At 31.6% G+C, this 21844-nt stretch overlaps 1 protein-coding gene across 2 annotated transcripts in view; it reads right to left on the bottom strand.

The window, feature by feature from the left end:
- Positions 1-831: 831 nt before the first annotated feature.
- Positions 832-21844, bottom strand: part of LOC149413500 (xibalbin-1-like) — a 312022-nt gene continuing 291009 nt past the window's right edge. Inside the window, exon 4 of one of the 2 annotated variants that reach the window (XM_089644498.1) lies at positions 832-5173. In XM_089644498.1, coding sequence (XP_089500624.1) covers positions 5011-5173 — 163 coding nt within the window. In that variant the 3' untranslated portion in view covers positions 832-5010. The remainder of the gene's footprint in view (positions 5174-21844) is intronic. The other variant, XM_089644499.1, reaches the window with a different exon arrangement.

Genomic DNA, 21844 nt, shown 5'->3' with positions numbered 1-21844 from the left:
AAACCTTTTTCTTTCCCAGATCTTCCTCTCCTTTCTCTACTTTTCCTTAAAACATCCACACAGTATCCCCAAGGATGACATAAGCCCGGAGTGAAATTATTTTCCTCTGAGCCTTTTGTGTGGAGCTAATGTAAAAAACAAATGCAGAGTTTTAATTTGAGGAAATGTACAATAAAAAACAAACGATGAAGTCACATTGTTAAATCTTCAGCTATTTTAATGAACACTTATTTTAACTTACACGGAGAAAACTTACTGACGTGAAATATTGCTAATTCATTAAAAAAGCATTTAACGAATAAATTGACAGATTTCCTTACAAACTATCAGTAAAACACGAATGTGTTACGAGGATGTCGGAACACGTTTTCATAAAAATTCTAATATTATCGCATTTCGCCATTATATTTATCATGATAATTGCAGCTGCATGAACACGTGTTCCTATGTATTCTGAAAGTACAATATTTTACTAGGAAATGGCGTGCCATAACGTTTTTATCAGGATTTTAATAAATCAAAAATACTCAGTTTTCTCCGTTTAGCGACCGCTTAGTCTTCATTGGTGAAATAGGCTACTGGGCACTCTAGAGGTGGGTCCTGTCAGTACTTTTCGTTACTGGGTAAAATGAGTACAGGTAAAAAAAATGAGTACAGGTACAGGTACCTATTAAAAATACCTGTAAGTAGTAAATACTTAGTCAGGTATTTTGTAAATTTGTCACAAGTACAAAGTATCGCATGAAAATACCAGGTACTTTTACTGGTACTTCAAAAATATAACTTTACTAAAATAAAAGGTTGAAATGAAAAAAAATTATAGGCCAATCGATGTATATATTTATTTGACAACTTCAAGATACATACATCAGTATTCAAGTGTTCATGTGACAAATATTTTTTTTACGTTGGATTATTCTTAAGCTATGTTGATTAGTACATAAGATGTAATACTTTGACAGTAACTTCATTCATTAACATATACAGAAAGAAACGACAACTGAAATTAAGAATTTATTTTGAATGTTTATTACTTAGAAAAGTGCTTTTCCATCAATGGAAAGGCTTAAATTTCATCAAAGTGTCATGCATTTATAAGATATCGCCATTTTTGACAAAACTATTATACATTTTAAGAAATTTGCAAAAAAATTTCAAAGTTGAAATCAATTTTAAAATATATATTGGAAAAGCTTTTTAGTAGATTTTCAACTACAAAGCTAAGCATTGAATTCCTATTAATAAACTTATAATTACATATATTGTTAAAATAAACTTTAACTACTTATTATATTATTCTAATCATATAAATAAATCAATGAAATGTTAGAAAATATCCAAGTTCACATAAAACATTAATTTTTTCTGTTTTCATTAATGAAATTTGAAAATCGAACAATTATTTTCATTTACGTTTGAAATGATAAATGGATAAATAAAATACAAATAAATTACTCGAATTTGTTCGATTTTCAAAATGTCCAGCTTCGAATTTCGATTGGACAATGTGGCTGGGTATATGCCCAATCGAAATAAAGCTGAACCACCATATATATATTTTTTTCTAAATTTATATACCTTTATACTAATTTTTAATCTATAAAAGTGTGACTAGTTTAATATACATTGAATAAATCTGGTATCAAAAGAATGCAAAGAAAAAATGATCATTTTATTCAAAAATTACGTCGAGTTTTCTTGTGGTCCAAGTTAGATAAAAATATGACATTTGAAACATGATGGTATTTTTAATATCATTATGAAATATAATATTAATGGTGTTTGTCTTTTTAAATCAACGAGGAATATCATTATTAGTTCATAATACTTTCATATTTCAGATAATATTAGTTTTTTTTATGAAAGATTTGTATGATTAACGTCTAAATTGTTGTTAAGAGCTTTAAAAAAGAATTTTTTTATATTACTTTTCAGGGCTTTATGTTTTTTGAGGGTAGCGGAAAGCTCTTTCTTATTGGCACTGTAACAAGCTTTATACAAAATTCAAACAGATTTTTATAAAGACTCTCATTAAAATATCTTAACAAAGAAATGACTGAAATGTCGACTTTAGTTGAATAGTTGTAACATTTTGACCTTTGCGCAAGTAAAGCTTTATATTAAAGTCAAGATAATTAAATTTTCCATCTCGTAATGTTTTGCTGAGAAGTCATGATATTCATTAGAAATTTTAATATTTTCTTTACAGGTTGTTGGTATTGTGGCTTAAAAATGACATAAACGTTGTTTTTATTTTAAAACATTTTATATTTACATACAGTAAGACAGATTTCGAAATAACCGTTTCTTCTACATGAAGGTAGTTAGTTATACAGATTAATACAGAAAGAATAATATGTAGTTACGAACTATTGAAGTGGAAAGCAGATCCAGAATATAGGACAGGTACAAAGCTGTGATTTCCTTGTGCGTACAGAGGAAATGTTCTTACGAAACGGTGGTACTAAACAAAGTTAATATTGTTCCATCTTGAAATTTAAACAATCAATCATTGCAAAATGTTAACATTATTAAACCAACAATCTACGACAAGGTTATTTGACGTCCCTTTATCAAATTCGCCACAAAGACAAAACACTAATTCATTAATTATTAACTGTCACAAAGAAGTGACGATATTTGGGTTTCCAACATTGTTTCACAGATTACATAAATTATTTGAAATTAAATTTCTAATAATTTTCCAATTCTGGTTCCGTTGGACTTTGCAGACTACCCTTGGAATAATTAATAAATGCCAACTCGATCGATAAAGGTCGGATATTGTCGGAAATAGAAACTAAATTGCAGACTGCAAATTGAGAATTTTTAAAAAGCTTCATTTATTCAAATTAATTTTTAAAGAAATAGATCAACGTTCTTGAAAAAGATGGTAATGAGATTTTACTAAAGCGTAACTCGACCATTGAAACACTTTTTTTAAAGTTTTAGGTGGTTATTTTGTATCCTCAACCTACAGGCTCTGATATTTCCCGAAAGGTCTGTCATCTTTAGGAATGCTGTGTTGAGGGTCTTTTATAGAAAGGAATGAGTGTACCTAGGTCTAGAAAAGATCCCATTTCTTTGAGGGAGTTTTTCATGATTTTGCAAACCGAGCTGTTCTCTGCAGTAAATGTTAAATGTTAAAAATAATTTAGGCCTGTCTCCCGACATTGCATCGAATTTAAAGTAATCAGTGATGCTAGCACTTTCCTTTGATATATCAGTAGAAAAAACACAGCATTCCCACCAGACCTCAAGGACCTCAGGGGTTTATTGATCGCTGTTTTTTTTTGTTTAAATGGAATTTTATTTCGAGGGCCGTCACAGTCTTGGTAAAAAATTCCAAATTTAATAAAATAATATAATATTATTTGGTTAAATTAAACATGATAAATGGTTTTTGTTTGATCTTCGAAGTTTGACAAAAGAAGGTACAGTTTGTGCATTGTTCTTGGATTCTGTATTGTCTGCTCACAAAAAACACCTTATCAAGAGATTGAAAAGATTTTCGTGCCGTCAAAACTGATTCTCAATATGTTTTTATTCAAACTCTTTCTCAATATGCTTTTATTCAAAACTGTTTCTCAATCCGTTTTTATTAAAAACTATTTCTCAATATGTTTTTATTAAAAACTATTTCTCAATATGTTTTTATTCAAACTTTTTCTCAATATGTTTTTTTCAAAACTGTTTCTCAATATGTTTTTATTAAAAACTGTATCTCAATATTTTTGTATTTTAACTGTTTCTCAATATGTTTTTATTCAAAACTGTTTCTCAATACGACCGTTTAAAATAATCATTTAATCACCATTGTTTTGATACCCACATTTATTTTATTTTTAAGCATCTATACTTCTACAGATCTATTTATATGAAATAAGAGACCGTAAAGTATAATTCATTTTACAAACTAAACACCCATCTTTAACCTAAACTGTCGAAGACTTCTCTTAAACAATTGTTAAATATTTTATCTTTTAATATTAAAAATATACAAAATGTGCTAGTAACGAGAGAGTTATTCATATCCTTGGTATCTTTAGCCTTTGTCGAGAATCCTAGAAATTTTGCCAGGCGAGTCATCACATTGGGAATTTGAAAAGAAATACATCAAAAACAATACAAAGTTTTAAAATATATTAAAGGATGAATAATATGACATCATTAATAATTGCTGTTACTTACGTAAAAACCAATGGATAACTTATAACTACTGCACTCATATTTATAAAAAAAAACTTAGATATCAACTCAATTCAATTTATATTCATTTCGATATCAACTCAATTCAATTAAAAATTCATTTAGATATCAACTCAATTCAATTTAAATTCATTTAGATATCAACTCAATTCAATTTAAATTCATTTAGATATCAATTCAATTCAATTGAAATTGAAATATAATTCAAGATGACTCGCTTGGATTTCTCATCACATCCCTTTACAAACTGAAATACAAGATTATTTTATTTATTGTTTTTTTTTCTCTGGGATATTAAAAGAGTGAAACAATCTGAGGAGATTAGAAAAAAAGACACTCCTCGAAAGGAGATTTTATGAAACACTTAAATCACTTTTATGCAGCTTTTTAAGAAGTTTCATGTTCATAAATACGAGTGCAGAAGTTTATTTACAGTGATTTTTCACATTATAAAGTTATAGGTCATGTTTAAAAATAAAATATTTAAATAAAATTAGAAAAGGGTAAAGTAGGAGTAAGAACAATGTTTGGGGATACCTACGCATTTGGTTTTAAAGATTAGGTTGGGTTAGGTTAAGTTAGATTAGATTAGGATATGCTAGGTTAGGTTGGGCCAAACCTGTAGGCAGAGGGTATTAGATTTTAAAAAGTCATAACAGATCGGGGGCCAAATGAAATAGTTAAAAAAATTGAAACTTATAGAGGGGTTCAATAAAATCAAGATACAGAAAAAAATAAACCGAAAAACGGGGTAAAATGGTCTGGCAGGGAGAGAGGGGCTCATTGGGGGCGCCGGCCTGTCTAACCCCACTTCTGGAAGAGCCCCATTCGCTGGCAGCGACAGTTGGAGCCCCACAGGTTGCAGCGACACGAGCTGTTGTAGCAACAGTCGCTGGGGCGGTGGTCACAGTTGCCCCCCCTCCTCACACACGCTCTTCTATAAACATAAATGCGAGAAGCACGTCTGAAAAGAGTGAGAAATTACGAACTTAAGATATTATGGTGATAATGTAACTCTTTTAGCGCTACACAATGTTGAGAATACTCCCGCAGATAAAATTATTCACAAACTGTTCGTTCTATTCATAAATGTTGCTTTTTTAATTATTTAAAAATAAAACCTTTTTTGCAAGTCAAGCTTTAATTTTATTGATGATTTTTTATACATATTTTCCCTTCGGCACCGGTGCGTAGTCGGGATACACGCCAAACGCGCGCCCAACATTTGTACACAGTTGACACTTGTCACATGAGAACGGGTCGCTTCTACGATTCGTTCTTAAGTTCAACAGCTCGGCTGTGGAACGAACTGCCGGCCTCTGTGTTTCCTCCCTCCTACAATATGGGACTCTTCAAGACCCATATTCACTCCTTCCTCTCCACAAAAAGACCCTCCACACAGCATCCCCAAAGATGACATAGGCCCTGAGGGAAATTATTTTCTTCAGGGCCTCCTGTGTGGAGTAAATATTAAAAAAAAAAAAAAAACATAAGGGAATATGAATAAATAGTTTTAGTGATTTATTTTAGGGGTTTACGCTACTTCCTTCTTTAGCCAATGCTTTGGACAGCTGTTGATGATAGATGCTGTCCGAAACATTGGCAGAACACGGCATAATACCCCAAAAATAAATCACTACAATTCTTTTGGCCGTGAAAATCTCAAATCAAATGAATAAATAGATTTGTCCCGATTCTCAATTCTTTAAAGAAAAGCACACAATATTATATTGTTGATTAAATTTAATAATTTATTTGTGTTCCTTTCTTGAAAGAGTTAATAATTCGTCTTAATATTTGAAAGCATTACTTGCAAATAGTGTATTTTCATAAAATAATAAATTTAACGTCATCTATGAACGAGCAGTTTGTAAATAGTTTCACGTTTACCCTTAAGATTGTAATGAACTTTGATTTCAATTCGAATCAAACCAATGAGGCAATAAAATATCGAATATTCCAAAACAAAATTACTATTACTCACAAGAACGAAAAAAGTTTAAAAAAACTTGTGAAAATAAGTATCCTTCATTAGTTGTTAATTATGTGTAATTATTAAAAAAACTTCTTTCTTTTTACTCTGTAATTGGAAAAAACTTTTAAGTATTACAGTTAATTACCTAATTAAATGTTATTAAAATTTGTGAAATTTGAAAAAATAAAAAAAATTAATCTACTTTGAAATTTTTGTAACTTTGTGTTTTGTCATTTGACGTATTGGCGCTTTTTAAATAATTTTTTGTATATTACACGGAGAGAAATCAGTTTTTGCTCTGACGATAAATTAACTGTCCTTATTAATAAAACATCTATTTAAGAATGTTTAATCGATTTGCTTTGATAATATATTACCAATATACATAGAATTTTCGTTGTAATGCAAAAACATGTTCGGACGTCATTATAATATATTCGTCATTTACTAAAAGTTTATCAGGAAACCTGTTAATTCATTCGTAAGATCTGCAATCCCGTTTTTAACTGGAATAACAAAAAAATTTAAGAGGTTTTTAATAAATTAGCAATAGTCATTTTTCTCCGTGTAGGTATATAATTATGTCACTTACACCCTTTTGGCTTATGACAGTATTTTTTTAATTAAAAAAATTCTAATATTAGTAGGGAATTTACAAACACTTCAGTCTTAAAGAGAATAACAATTTTTTTTGGCTTTCCCACGATTTGCAGATATATCATCTTAAAGCACTATCCAAAAACCTGAGGATTTTTAAAATTTAATTGATTTATCTTGGAGTATGCTCAACTTTGTAGAACTTAAACAATATTAAAAGCATGTAAAAAATGTGGATACGTAAGCAAATACAATTGTTGATAATTATGACACATGGTAATGCTTTCAATATATGAAAATGTCTCAGAATAACTCAAGAAAACCTAATGAAAGTGAAAATACATGGTTGAACATGCAGTCCTAAAACACACCCAAACAAAAAATTTAAGGGTTAACTTAAAAGAATTCATAATCTGCTCATTCAAAGATGGCGCTAATTTAATTAATTAATTAAATACACGTTTTGCATACTATGCTTTAAAATATTAAGACGAATTCTTTGTTTGCGCCCGTAAATACGCAATATGTGTATGAATAATTAGTTTTGTCCATAAAAAAACTCAATTCTTCATACAAATACAATATAATAACGGTGATTCAATCCAGTATTATATTTGTATGCCTCTTTTGAAAGAATTATTTTTTATGCGGACAAAACTGTTTATTAATATATTTAAGGGCGCATACAAATAATTAGTCTTAATATTGTAAAGCATAACTTGCAAAAAGCGTATTTTAATAAAAATAATTTAATTACCGCCATCTATGATGCGTAGATTATTATGAACGTAGCGTTTAACCTTAAGGTTAAACGCTCGTTGTATTCTACGTGTTCACAGATGGCGTTAATTAATTAATTTTGTTTAAATATGCTTTTGCAAGGTATTGCTTTACAGACAAATTATTTATTTGCGCCCTCATATACGCAATATGAATATGAATAAATAGTTTTGTCCATATAAAAACTCAATTCTATCGAGAAAGGCATACAAATACAATATTGGATTGAATCATCGATAAAATATTGTATTTGTGTGCCTTTCTCGAAAGAATTAAATCTTTAAACGAACAAAACTATTGATTCATATTCATATTGCGTATATACGGGCGCAAACAAATGATTTGTCTTAATATTGTAAAGCAATACCTTGCAAAAGCGTATTTAAACAAAATTAATTAATTAACGCCATCTGTGAACACGTAGAATACAACGAGCGTTGCGTTTAACCTTAAGGCAATGCACTACGTCGTATAATATTTTAAATTGAGCCGCTATCAATAACAACCCTTACGTAGATGGCGATAAGGTTTAAATTCCCGCTTAACACCATCCGCCTGTTTTGATTTATGCAAGAAAAAAACATGGCCAAAAAGTGCCTTTAATTTTATTTTGTGGATGTTCAGGCATAAATATTAAATTTTTTCCGATCATTTTACTTAATTTCCCACATTACACAATAAAATAAAAACCGAAAATGGGTTCGTAAGTAGGAGATTTTGAACTTTAAAGCAGTTTTCATGGGCCTATACATTATTTTTTTCTGGGTTTATAAAAAGACTCGATTATTTCAAAGGTCAAGATGTATTCTACTCGCAGTATTTAATTAAAGTATCTGAAACATTTCTAGGCGACCAAATTTTCAAACCAAAAACACATGATTTTGCATTACTACGTATGGCATCGCCTTAAGTATTTCTACAAGTGTGTATTGTGACATTTCTCCTGCAGAGTTGTAGTGAGGGAGAATTTAGCGTGTAAGAAGACCAAATAATGTTCAAGATTGTGGATATTTGTGTACAATATTGCACGTGGTATGTTTTATGTGCTCAACGTTATTATAGGAGTAGAGATTCTCAAACTGTGATGCCTCAGCGGGAAATGGGTGCTAGAAGTTGACACTGTGCAAATATGTAAATAAAATATTTATTTATGATTTTGCATGATTTTACAATGAAATGGAATGATTATATAAACGTAATAAAACAATGCTATACAGGGTGTCCGGGAGTAAAGTACGTATTCCATGTGATGTTAGAAGTAAAAAAGATAAATTACTTTTGTAGAAATAAGTAATATACCTTTGTTTCATGTAGAATCACGTCCTAAAGTTAGTACACTTTACCCCCAGTTACCTTCTAGTTAGATAGGCTCAGAATGGTAAATAATTACATTCTAATTAAATCATAATGGTGTGTTGTGCATTACAAAATCTCAACCTTGAAATATTTAAAAAATGTCGATAGACCGTAAAACAAATTGAAAATATAGGTATATATATAAAATAAAAAATAAAACTGCTGTGTCAAATCATCCAAATATAATTATTGTTATAACATAGTTCATATTATATCATTATTAATAGTGATGGTTTCCAGCGGATAAAACATGAAACAATGTTATTAATTGATTTTTAAAAAAGGAATTCGTTAATCACGGCAGATGGAAAACAATATTCTAAGCGTTGAATATTGTTTTTCATCTGTACAACGCGTTGAATATTGTTCGTAATATTCAACGCACATGTAGAAACAAGACACATATCATTTTTTGTTTAGTTTTGTCCCGTTTAATCTATTTCAATAGTTATAAAGCTATATATTTATACATACATTAACAAGTTTTTCTTCTAGCTTTGTAAACTGCTTTTGAGTTGGTATTTCACAAATTAGCTTGCTAATTTTATTCAAATGTTATAATTTTGATAATTATCTTAAATCAGAAATAAAGTTGCATGAAATATATTCCTTTCTAAAGAACCAACTTAACCTTCTCCTAACCTCTCGTTCGAATGTATCGACTATATAACATCCACGGTAGTGGCAAGATTTTGAAAATACTTTCTTAAAACTCTACAAAATTTGTCGAATCTCTTGTTTTCGCTTGACTTCAATTAACCCAAAATTTATTGTCTCTTGTTTTTGGTGTTGTTGTTTTACGTACTTATTGTTTTATTCTTAGGTATAAGACTTAACTATCTCTCGTTTTTGTTGTTGTTATTTTACTTACTTTTTGTTTAATTCTTAGATATAAAACTTTATTGTCTCTTGTTTTGTTGTTGTTATTTTACTTACTTTTTATTTAATTCTTAGATATAAAACTTTATTGTCTCTTGTTTTGTTGTTGTTGTTGTTTTACGCACTTATTGGTTTGTTATTACATATTAAATTTTTTTGTCTCTTTTTTTTGTTGTTGTTGTTTTAGGTACTTCTTGTTTTAATCTTACATATAAAACCATTTACCCCTTTGCACAACAGTGCACCGTTATTGGACTGTAAGCATTTATTCTTTTAAACTTTTTGTATTAATCCTACCGCCCGGCATGGCATATCAAATGCTTTTAAGCTCGGCTTAGCGTGGCTTAGCACATAATGTATATATAGACCGCAAGCATAGATATTACCAATATTACACGTATTATCTATGATTTCAATAGAGGGACGTGATTTTTTTTTATGCAAACCAAACTTCTGTCATCGCGATCCATTGCGATTGTTTTAAAATATCAAATCAATAGTTGATTAACGAGTTGATGTTTTACAAAGTTCCCTACTTCAATAAACATGGTGTCATTTGCGAAAATACAAATTAAAAATAGTATTTTTGAAATTGAAATTATGACGAAGTAACCGCTGAATAGTTCTCACATTGAGACATTAAAAAATCCTCTTATAATAAATACCTTATCAGATCATTTAAGATTAATTACTATAAATTAATATCATCGAAATTACTTATCGCTCGATGAATACAATATTTATTTATATACGAGTATTTGAGGCACAAACAGATAATATTCGATTATAAGTGTGCTTAAACTGATGCGTTTGCAGCATTCACGAGTCTATAATACTGATACAATTGGGCGGTTTTCGTAAATTTCGGTGAGATGAAAGTATGCAATTATTTGCGTAAATTTCCAAATAAATGTCTGTAATATTTGGTAATTTCTCGTCGGTGTTCCTATTTGTTGCCTTATGTATTATAAAGAATGTTTTGCTATGTGAATTTTTGTATTTTTGACATACGTTTGAGAGATTCGCAGAAAGCAGCAAGTGCGTTTTACGAGTTCATATTGGTGCTGTAATAGGCCGGAAAGGGTCCGCTGTTCATAGTGCTGTTATTGCTGTGTTGCAATATATATATATTAGCACCTATGGCGAGGATTTATGACCAGACACTGTCATTTTCTTCCTCAACATTGTGTCATAAAAAGATATGGTGGAAAAAGTAGAGAATAACTTTGGGAATTAATTTTTGGTTTATTACGGAGAAAAATTAATGATTATAGTATGTGGCTTATTTATAAAGAATCCCTTTCAATTATTCGCAATTCGGTTAAAAACGGGATTGCAGGCCCTTAGCAAATAATTGATAGGTATCCTTAAACTGCTGTTAATAAAAATCTAATGTATTATCGCGATGTCAGAACAACGAAATGAAATGCGGAAATATTATGATTTTTATGAACACGTGTTCCGATAAGCCATAACAAATTAGTATTTTACTGATAGTTTATTATGAAATCTGTCAATTCATCCGTTAAATGCCTGCAGTCCCGTTTTAAGAGGATTACAAATAATTTGAAAAGTATATTAATATATCATTAAAGAAGAACATAAAACTAATAAATCTAAACAATACATGAAACAGAAGAAGATACATAAAAAAATAAAACGGTCACAACTAGGAATTGAACCCAGGATTCCTTATCTAACCGTGCCTGGATTCAATTCCTAGATGTGACCGTTATATTTTTTTTCTGTGTCTTGTTCTGTTTCATGTTTCGTTTAAATTTATTTGTATTAATCTTCTTCTTTAATGATATATTCCAATGATGGGTAAAACTTTCAAAATAAGAACGAAAAAGTTGTTAAATTAGTGTGATTTTCGGCATTTAGTTTTGATGTAGCCGTCAAGATCCAGATAGCAAGAATTATTATGCCAAGCCCCGTCGTCTTTTACTTTTAATTTGTGGTCAAATTAAATTTTTAAAATGTCTAAAGTTATTGATGATTCCATTATTTTTTTTTTTTATTTTTTTTTTTTTTTTTATATTTACTCCACACAGGAGGCCCTGAAGAAAATAATTTCCCTCGGGGCCTATGTCATCTTTGGGGATGCTGTGTGGAGGGTCTTTTTTTGGAGAGGAAGGAGTGAAAATGGGTCTTGCAGAGTCCCATGTTGTAGGAGGGAGGAAACACAGAGGCCGGCAGTTCGTTCCACAGCCGAGCTGTTGAACTTAAGAACGAATCGTAGAAGCGACCCGTTCTCATGTGACAAGTGTCAACTGTGTACAAATGTTGGGCGCGCGTTTGGCGTGTATCCCGACTACGCACCGGTGCCGAATGGATCAATGACGCTAGTTCCTCAGAGCATCTTCCATTGTAATACCGATAGAACAAGGACAGCATACCTACTTGACGCCTGTGCTCTAAAGATTGCAGTCCGTTTGTTAAGATTGGGGAATCTATCAAACGGACCGCCCGTTTCTGCACAGAGTCAAGGGTTTTTTTCAGGTATTTTGGGGCTCCAGACCAGAGATGGCTGCCAAATTCGACAGTAGGGCGCATTTGCGATTTGTACAGGGTGAGCAGTTGTGTACTATTAAAGTATCTGCGGGCCCTGTACAGTACGCCCAGCTTCTGAGAGGCCAACTTTACTCTGGCTTCGATGGAGCCCCCGTACCTGAGCTGGTCACTTATAGTTACACCAAGCATATCAATGGAAGGCCTGTTCGGAAGATTGCTTCCGTTGAAGGAGACTAGATTATCATTTGGATCCCTTTTAGACGTAAGCAGACAGGATTGGGTCTTTGAAACATTAAATTCGACGAGATTATTTTTACCCCAGGAGGAAATACTCTCGAGATAACCGTCCATTCTCTGCTTCAAAGCCCTCCGAGCCGTTGGAGTTTGTGTGCCCTTTGGGGGCTTGTCAAACAAAAAGCTATCATGAACTGTACTGTCATCCGCGTAACAATGAATCGGTGCACATGTCAAAAGGTCATTGATGTGCAACAAAAACAAAGTCGGAGACAGAACCGATCCCTGTGGGACGCCAGCATTTATGGAGTGCGAGGAAGAGGTGAAACCGTCAGCAACCGCCTGAATCGACCTTTCCCTTAAAAAGTCAGCAATCCACGTACACAGGGATGCGGGAAGTCCGTAAGAATGCAATTTGTTGACAAGTCCTCGGTGCCAGACCCGGTCAAAGGCCTTGGATATGTCTAGTGCGACCGTTTGGGTCTCACCGTGACGTTCCAGGCACCGCCCCCAAACATGCGTCACATACGCGAGAAGATCACCGCACGAGCGGTTCCGCCGGAATCCGTATTGACGGTCGTTGATAATTTTGTTCTTCTCGAGGTATGTGAGCAGTTTGTCGTTTATCACACGTTCCATCACTTTGGACAGAACTGATGTGATCGCTATGGGGCGGTAGTTGACCGGGTTGGAGCGGTCACCTTTCTTGGGAATAGGGTGAATGACCGCTTTTTTCCAACCAGAGGGCACAGTGCCACACTTCAGGGACATTTTGAAGAGCTTTGTCAAAACTGGAACTATTTCCGCAGCACACCTCTGCAATACCAGGGCAGGTATTCCATCAGGTCCACTAGCTTTGTTAACATCGAGCCCCCGTATGACGTGGCCGTATTATTTACTAATTGTAAACATTAATTAAACAGATAGATAAACAGATGTGTCTTCAAGATCCATGTTCTTTTCTTTTGCTCCTTAAAAATAATACCCTCCACACAGCACCCCTAAAGATGGGAAATTATTTTACTGAGAGTCTCCTGTGTGGAGTTATTGTAAAAAGTACCATGATCTGTCAACCTAATTTCGTATGTCAATAGACATACGAAAAAATAGCACAGTTTAATCACACCTAACCGAAGTGTTATATTTGTATATACCTCAACATTATTTAGTTTAATTTAGTGTTCTGAGGATGCGCGTAGCGAGGCGAAACGGCCGAGGTAAAAAAATATATTCACGAAAAAGTAAACAGTTGTTGAAATTTCAAATATAAAGTTCATACATTACTAAATTAATACAAAAAACTTTGATCGCCATTGGTAACTCTTATGCTATGTTAGCTGATTTTTTTTTAATATGCCGCTATTAAATTATAAAGCTGTACTAATTAAACATTTTAGCAGTGCATATTTTAACGAGGTCATTGCATAAAAAGTTTTTTGTTTCTGTTTATGTTTTTCTTCTTCATTGATTTCATTTACTGTAAACTGATGAAAATTCGCTGTCTATTGTTTTCCTGTATACTCAAAAACTACGGAACCGATTTCGCAAATTTTTTTAGCGTTTGTTCTTATTAGTGTCAGAAGTGTTTAGAGGGTGGTAGAAGACTTTGTCTCTGCACTGGAATGAGATACGGAGTCGAATGTAGTTTTTTTAACAATATGGCATATAGTAGAGAATGGTGGAAGTCGGGGACACCCGAGAAAGACGTGGCACGATCAAGTGAAACAAAAAATTAACGGTACACAAGACTTCACAAACTTTAAACTTTATTCCAAACCATTTAAAACCCCGGGCAAAGCCGGGCACAGAATAATATAAAAAAAATAAAAATAAAGTTTTTTAATAAAACTGTCCATCAAAATTTTACTTATCATTATTTAACGTCATGAATTAGTATTGTTTAGTGATATTTTCATTGATTAATCATTTAGTAATTGAATTTTAAGAGAAAATTTCCTGTAATCATTCATTTAATTAATTAATCGCTTTGTAATTCTTCAATCAATTTATCATTAGGCTGTTTCAAATTACGTGCCATCGATATCGGGAATTTAAGCAAAGCGGACATAAATAATTTTCCATGGAATTTTATGTTAAATTCAAAAACATTTCTGAATTGAAATCAATATTAATCTATTTATATAAACATCAATGGCCTCCGTGGTCGAGGGGTAAGGGTCTCGATCAAGCAAGCCTAAGGTCACGGGTTCGAATCTCGTCACGTGCAAGGAAATTTTATTTGATTAATTTGTGTTATATCATAATTTATTATTAAAAATAATGGCAAGTTCCAAAGTGGAATATACTCTCAGTATCACCCTGGTGTAATATTGAGAATTGAAACGCTGCTTGAAATGGCTTTAAACTTGTTTGGTGGCCAGATCTGAATAGGCAGGTACTTCCCCACCTTTCTATTCTCTATCTACTTCTCCTCCCCAACAGCCTTACAACATACCCTACTTGGGGATTCCATAGTCTTACTGGCTCCATTAAAAAATCGGACAATTTCATCAAAGGTAAGACAGAGAGGGTAGAACGCCACATAAAACTATTTTATGTTATTCCGTCCCTCGACAACCGATTGGTCTGATCTATGGGATTGTTCTGGCAGTATGCTGTATTTTAAGTTGCAATGTTATGTCATTAAAGATGTGTTTTTTTGCAATTACAGCATTGTGCTATCGTTAATTTCTTGGAAAGTAACCACAATAAACAAGTAAAAGTACATTTATATGGTGTAACTTGACGAATAGAATTGATAGAACTTCTTAAAGCCAAAATGCCGTATTAATAGATACGGAATATTGTCACAACACGGCGCGGAACAAAGAAGAAACATAAATAGTATTTTTTCATTGTTAAATACTGTTCAATAACACTATCATATGGAAAAGTCCAAACCAAGTAAAGATTAGAAAAGGAATCTGTACAAATGAATGATATCTAAGATTTCTACTCAAATTTCATATAAAAAGCCATGAGAGACATTATCAACACCCCATTTGACGTGGTGACATCTTTTGTCAAAAAATGTTTTTAAAAAGCTATTTTCAGAAAATATTGACCGATTGACAATTTTTCGTAATTCAATAATATATAATAATGATTTTTTTTTTGTTTTGAGTTACAAAATAACCAAGTCTGCTGCTTGGAGCCCGTGGAACTAGGGCAACTCAATTAGGGAATAATGTATTTATGAAGGGGATTTTTTTAATGTTTACCGCAAAATGGGGTGACTTTGATCAATTTTTAACAAAATCATTTATGCGGGAAAACTTTATTATTAAACTACATAAAAAACTAATGTAAAAAAAATGTGTACGTGAATGAGGAGTAGAAAAAAATAGTGATAAAAGTAAAATTTTGGAGTGGGTGACTTTGATATATCATTTTTGTAAGCGCTAAAACCTAAAAAATAGTAGAATTTCGAATATTCAAGATATTCTGGTGTACATTAAAATATAAATGACAGCATACCATTAAAATATTTGAGTGATTTATAAAATGTGTTGACACTTCTCTCTGTCTGAAAATATCTAAATATCTGTTCGACAATTTAACCATCAATATGTTTGACTATAATTATAAACCAACTAATTTGACACATTTTTTGATGCATCATTATATCTACGATGCCCGAAAAAATTGATTAAAAATAAGCAAGTACTTTCCGAGTGGTCGCGAGAATTATGCTTTCATCCGCGATGGTCAAAGTTGCACCCCGATTCGAAAGTAACCCCACATTACGGTACAGTAAAATGGTCCCAACTACCCGGAGCCAGTGGGACTATGTTATACCCAATTAAGAAATTTTGGGAGGCTGAAGGAATTGCGAAGAGTAAGAGAGAGAGATTGAAGAGTATCTAGCTATTCAGAACTTGTCACCAAATACGGTTAGAGCCATTTCAAGCAATGCGCAACGTTTCGATCTGAATGTATCAATTTCGACCTGAACGTATCAATTTCGATCTGAACGTATCAATTTAGATTTGAACGTATCAATTTCGTGCAACGATTCGATTCCAAATGTTTATCACTCACCAATTTTAAGTGCTTTTAAAAAACGTAAGGTAATGCTTATATCTTTATAGTTATCATGCTAATATATTTTAAGCTATATCTTTTAACTACGTGATACACATGCCGATTTTATTGCCAAAAATGGCTAATTTTTGTTTTTTCTTGGAAGAATTTAGAAAAAATTTCGATAAAAATACAAGTTCACTAATTTTTAAACAACGAATTTTTAATTACATATTTTTCTACTTTATAGACAAATAACATTACAATAAAGACTTATGTACACACACCATACAAGACAGAAAGAAAACAATAGACAAAAAAAATTGAACTAAGTCAAAAACCCAAAGTTGCATAGAAATGTTTAGTTAAGTTCCCAAATGAAATTAAAAATGTAGCTAGATTAAGCATATTTAAAGAAAAATGTATGAATATGTATTCAATAAGTATAAGTAAGCAAAGTGTGAATTTAAATGTGAAAAAATGTCTGTTTTTATTAGACCTAGTGAAGTGGATCTATTTAAAGTTTGAATTGAATAAAATATTATTTCAAGGATTGACTGCCCTGACGGTATAAATTTGCTGTCCTTACACCTCCGAAGCATACTTGATGGAATATATTATTTCACAACAATAACTTAATATTCAATTCTGTCATGGAGAGAATACTTAGATTAGGCAATGAATTAATTAATAGATGTCGCTGATATTTTCGATTTAAATTTTGACATATTCAAAACCAAATTAGTTGAGCACTTTTAAGTTAATGTTAATAACAACTAATCATAATTTTTGCATATGCTTAAGTAATCACATTTTTTTTTTAAATTTTATAATTTTTTTTTCTTATGTAAATTTCAAGGGTTCATCGAAGTTGACGTGAAAGTAACCAAATATTTATTTATTTATTTATTTATTTAGACGCCGTAAAAGGCTTTTACAATATACATGATTTATGTTTACAGTGGTTCACAGGAGCGAAACAGTATTATGTTAAACAGAATAATTACTGAGAAATTATGTTGAAAATTAAACAAGAATAACATCTGGTATACATAGGTACAATAGCATTTTTATTTTCAATCCGTACAGTAGTTTAGTATTGAGGTTATTGTTACCTTCAATATTGGATTTGGTTGAATTTGCTGAGAACTAAGAGTTAGCTCTATTGAAACAGGGCTGTCAGTAAGACATCTCATAACAATTTTGGGAAAAATTATAGTTTTGATTAAGTATATAAAATTATTAGATAACACTCTTCTTGTCTGATATCTGATGTAAGTGCATAGTTTAGGTTCTGTGATAACTTATGAATAGAATGGTATTATGCCTAATAACTTTGATAATTACGACAGAGGTATGTTATTATAGCCTTCTTATAACTATATTCCGTGCAGTTGAACACAACTACTACTTCTGAGAAAGCATTGCCAATTGCATGCAATCTAGGTATAAGCGAGTTTCTAAATGACTCAGTCCTGATATTGTTATTGAAATTAAAAAGAATTTTGGATCGAGTGGTTCTAGTGGGTATATGGAAGGTAATTAGGCTTAATATATCAGGGCTGTCTATAATACCATTGACAATTTTAAAAATAAAAGTCAAATCGGAAATAAGTCTTCTATCTGAGAGTTTAAGTAAGTTTAATTCTTTCATCAAGTGATTGTAATTTATTGATTCTATAGGTAGACCGAGTTTATAGTTAATGTATCTTAGGAATTTATGCTGAATTTTTTCAATAGAGTCGGAGTGGATTTTAAAGTAAGGACACCAAATAGGAGAATTATATTCGATTTGACTTCGAACAAGTGAGGAATATAAGATTTTTAGTGTTGAAATATTTTTAAAGTCTCTGCCATTTCGGAGAATGAAGCCGAGCATTTTTAGTCCTTTGTTGGTGACTGTTTCTACATGTGAAAGAAAGTTAAATTTTGAATCGAAAATAATGCCGAGATCGTTAATTTCACTTACAGAGGCGAGAGAAACATTATTAATTTTGTATTGATAGTTAAGGGGTTGTGTTGTTCTAAAAAATCTTATATTGTGGCATTTACTAATATTGAGATAAAGTTTGTTAGTTTTGCACCAATCTTGAAGATTATTTAAATTTAATTGAATTTGAATACAGTCATTTATTGTTTTTATAATTTTAAATAGTTTAAGGTCATCGGCAAAAAGTAGCACTTCATTATCATATCATATTGTATTATAAGATTTATTTTTTTTAATTTTTATTGATTTACTAGCTGTACCCCGTTACTCGTTTCTGTGGCTTAGTCTCTCTGTGTAAATAGAAAAATAATAGTGCTTGTTGTTTTTATGTCCAACAGATGGCGCTGTTTAAAAAACAATGTTTGTTCAACAGATGACAATGTTTTTTTAAAAAAATCATGTTTTTACATGTCACAATTGACAATAAGTACGTTTTTACCGGTCACAAGTGACATCTATATTTAAATAAATAACTTTCGAAGATTTAAGATTTTGAACAAACGAACATTTAAATTATTATTTCTATATAAGGTAGATCGATAGATGCGAATGCGTTGTTTAAAAGCCCAACAGGGCGTTAGTAAATAAATAAAAAATAAACAACCCTGTCATTGCACACTTGAATTATTTAAAGAGCTTTCTAAGTAACCTAGCTTTTGATTCATCCAAGATTTTCAAGACATGTTTAATTTGTATATTGAGAACTGAATAAATTTGCCCTAATTCGGGAAGTTTTTAATATCCCTCGTCGACTTGAAAATATCCAGCCTAAATTTGAATACGGCGCGTAGCGTTTTTTATCTTTTCATTTTCATTGACTGCCACAACACTTTTTTCTTTCGTTTCTAGTAGTAGAAGACTGGCAGTCGGTATAATGAACCTGCTAAATTATATATTGCACAGCGTATTACCCTTTCTCTTCACCATCTCCTACCCTCCACAATCCATTCAGCCTCGTAGCATACCACGTTACGTTCTGAATTTCGTTATGTTGTTATTTTTATTATCTATCAGTTTATTCGAAGCTTTTGAGAGGAACGGCTGCGCGGCCTTTTTCAAAGGTAAATTAACTTTGGATTTGAGGCAAAATACTTAACCTAAATGAAAAGTTACTTATTTAATCAATAGGTTATAGCAAATATCTAGTACAGATATCATCCACTTAAGTTAATTGTGTTTCAAATTATTAAACACAGGCCATTATATAAGTCGATTTTTCATCATTTTAGCGACAACTTTGACAATTGTTGTGAGTTAATAATAATATATTTTTTTAAATTCACAGTTATTTTCAAGCTTTATTTAACTAATTGATGACATTTGGAATTTTTTCATTCAATACAATATGTAAGATTTAAAAACATTGTATTGATTGACATTTATTTCATTCCAAAAGTAGCTTATAGAAAAAAATCACGTAGATAGAAGTTCCAAATAAGGAAAGATAGGACATCGAAATGCTCAGTTGGTTTTGATCAAATAAGAACTGATTAGGATTAGAATTTGTGCGAGTACAAAGGATCTAAATAGAATAGAAATGTAACAAAGGATTCGGATAGTATGGTTGCCAATTGACATTTACATAGATATTTGTATTGTGATATGATATTTTTTAATCATTAGCCATTAGTTTCTAGATATATAAATAAAGTATCAATGACTAAGGCAAACTTCCTTCTACAGACATGATCATTAAAATGTACTTATCTACGTGAAATCCACAAATGGCATTTCAACAATATTGATTCACCGAAGCCTACGATTATTTGGTATTAAATATAAATATTTAAAATGGAGTATATAACGAAGGTATTATAATGTAAAATTTCTTAGTGATCCGAGAACAAGGCGGCTTTCCACGAAAGTTTTGCTTGACGATTTTGAAATAGAGAAACCCTTAGTTTCTATTTAAGCTAAGTTTATTGTTAAAAAAATAATAATATTTGACAAGTCAAAATATTTCACCAACAAATGAAGATATAATATGTCTCGACGCCATCTAGTGGGAAATTGAGCACTAACAAAAATAGAGTTGGTTGTTTACAGGTGGAAAAATTTAATAAGCAGTAATTGTTATTTGAAGTACTAGTATATATTGCATTAATAAGCCAACGTAGCTCAGTGGTCCAGAGCACCTGACCGGACATCAGAAGATGCGGGTTCAATTTCCGTCGGCGGCATTTATTTTTACTCGGTAAATATTTTCAAATTGTATGGATATTTTCTCTGTTCAAAAGATGAATTGAAATTGGGAATAACCGGTATATTTTGGCTTATTGCCCTAGTTGAGTATATATATTGAGCATTGGAGTATTGAAATATTTATCTCTTCAGGCCTCAGCCATATTCTGTCAGACGGTCGGAATATTTCCGCTTCGCAATAAAATCCAAATAAATGGATTATTTCTGAACGTATACTAAAACTAAAAACTGTTTTGGAAGGTGGTGAAAAAAGCTCTCATTAGAAATGAATATATATTTTTAAATAATAAAATTTTGAATGTAAACATTAAAAAAAGTCAAATGGCTTACTTAACATTTTTTTGTAACTAAAATTACTGATAACTAAAAAATATATCAAAAACACTTATTTTGTTGGACAAATGTATCACAAACGTTATCATCACCTTACTTTTTTGTCGTTTCATATAAAAAATAATTGATAAAAAATCACGAAGTCTCATAAGTTTTTTTTTTAAATTTTGCGTAATGAAAACAACGATTTCTTTGAGACCATATGATTTGTTCCCAGAAGCGAACAAATTAGGTTAAAGGATTAAGCTTTTTAGTTTTAAGAAATTGAATGTCAACCGGGAATATTTGATGACATGATTTTTGCTTTGTGTCCCGTCACGCTGATTTGATTTTGACAGGCCGTGTGCTGACCAATAGTTTGGTCAGATTTTGAACTGTACAGTTTGAAATCACACACTCCAGCTATAATCACAGAGTGCCGTGAGCCGTTTAATCGCGTCGAAACGTCCATCTTGTCAAAACCAATGTGTGTACTATAGCCGGTTATTTATCGGAATAATTCCTTAAACGTATTTAATCGCAATTATCGCAATCCAATTCAACATAACGAGTGCTACCGTACGACGATCACTGTTCCAGTGCTGACAGATGATTCTAGAGATGCAGATTTCGTTCGCCACCCGGTAAGCTGACTGTGAATTAACCTTACAAATTGTGTTATAGCATTCGCCTGTCATAAGCCATAGGCGTTATCCTTGCTTTATCTGTGTGGAATAGCCCTTTAAATTACGGTTATCCCAACCCTTGTTCGT

This window comes from Hesperophylax consimilis, chromosome 21 (genome assembly GCF_061612785.1).
Source record: "Hesperophylax consimilis isolate HC1 chromosome 21, BYU_Hcon_1.0, whole genome shotgun sequence".
NCBI classification, from domain to species: domain Eukaryota; kingdom Metazoa; phylum Arthropoda; class Insecta; order Trichoptera; family Limnephilidae; genus Hesperophylax; species Hesperophylax consimilis.
Note: the sequence above shows the minus strand (reverse complement) of the source record. Positions and strands in the feature narration are given on the sequence as shown.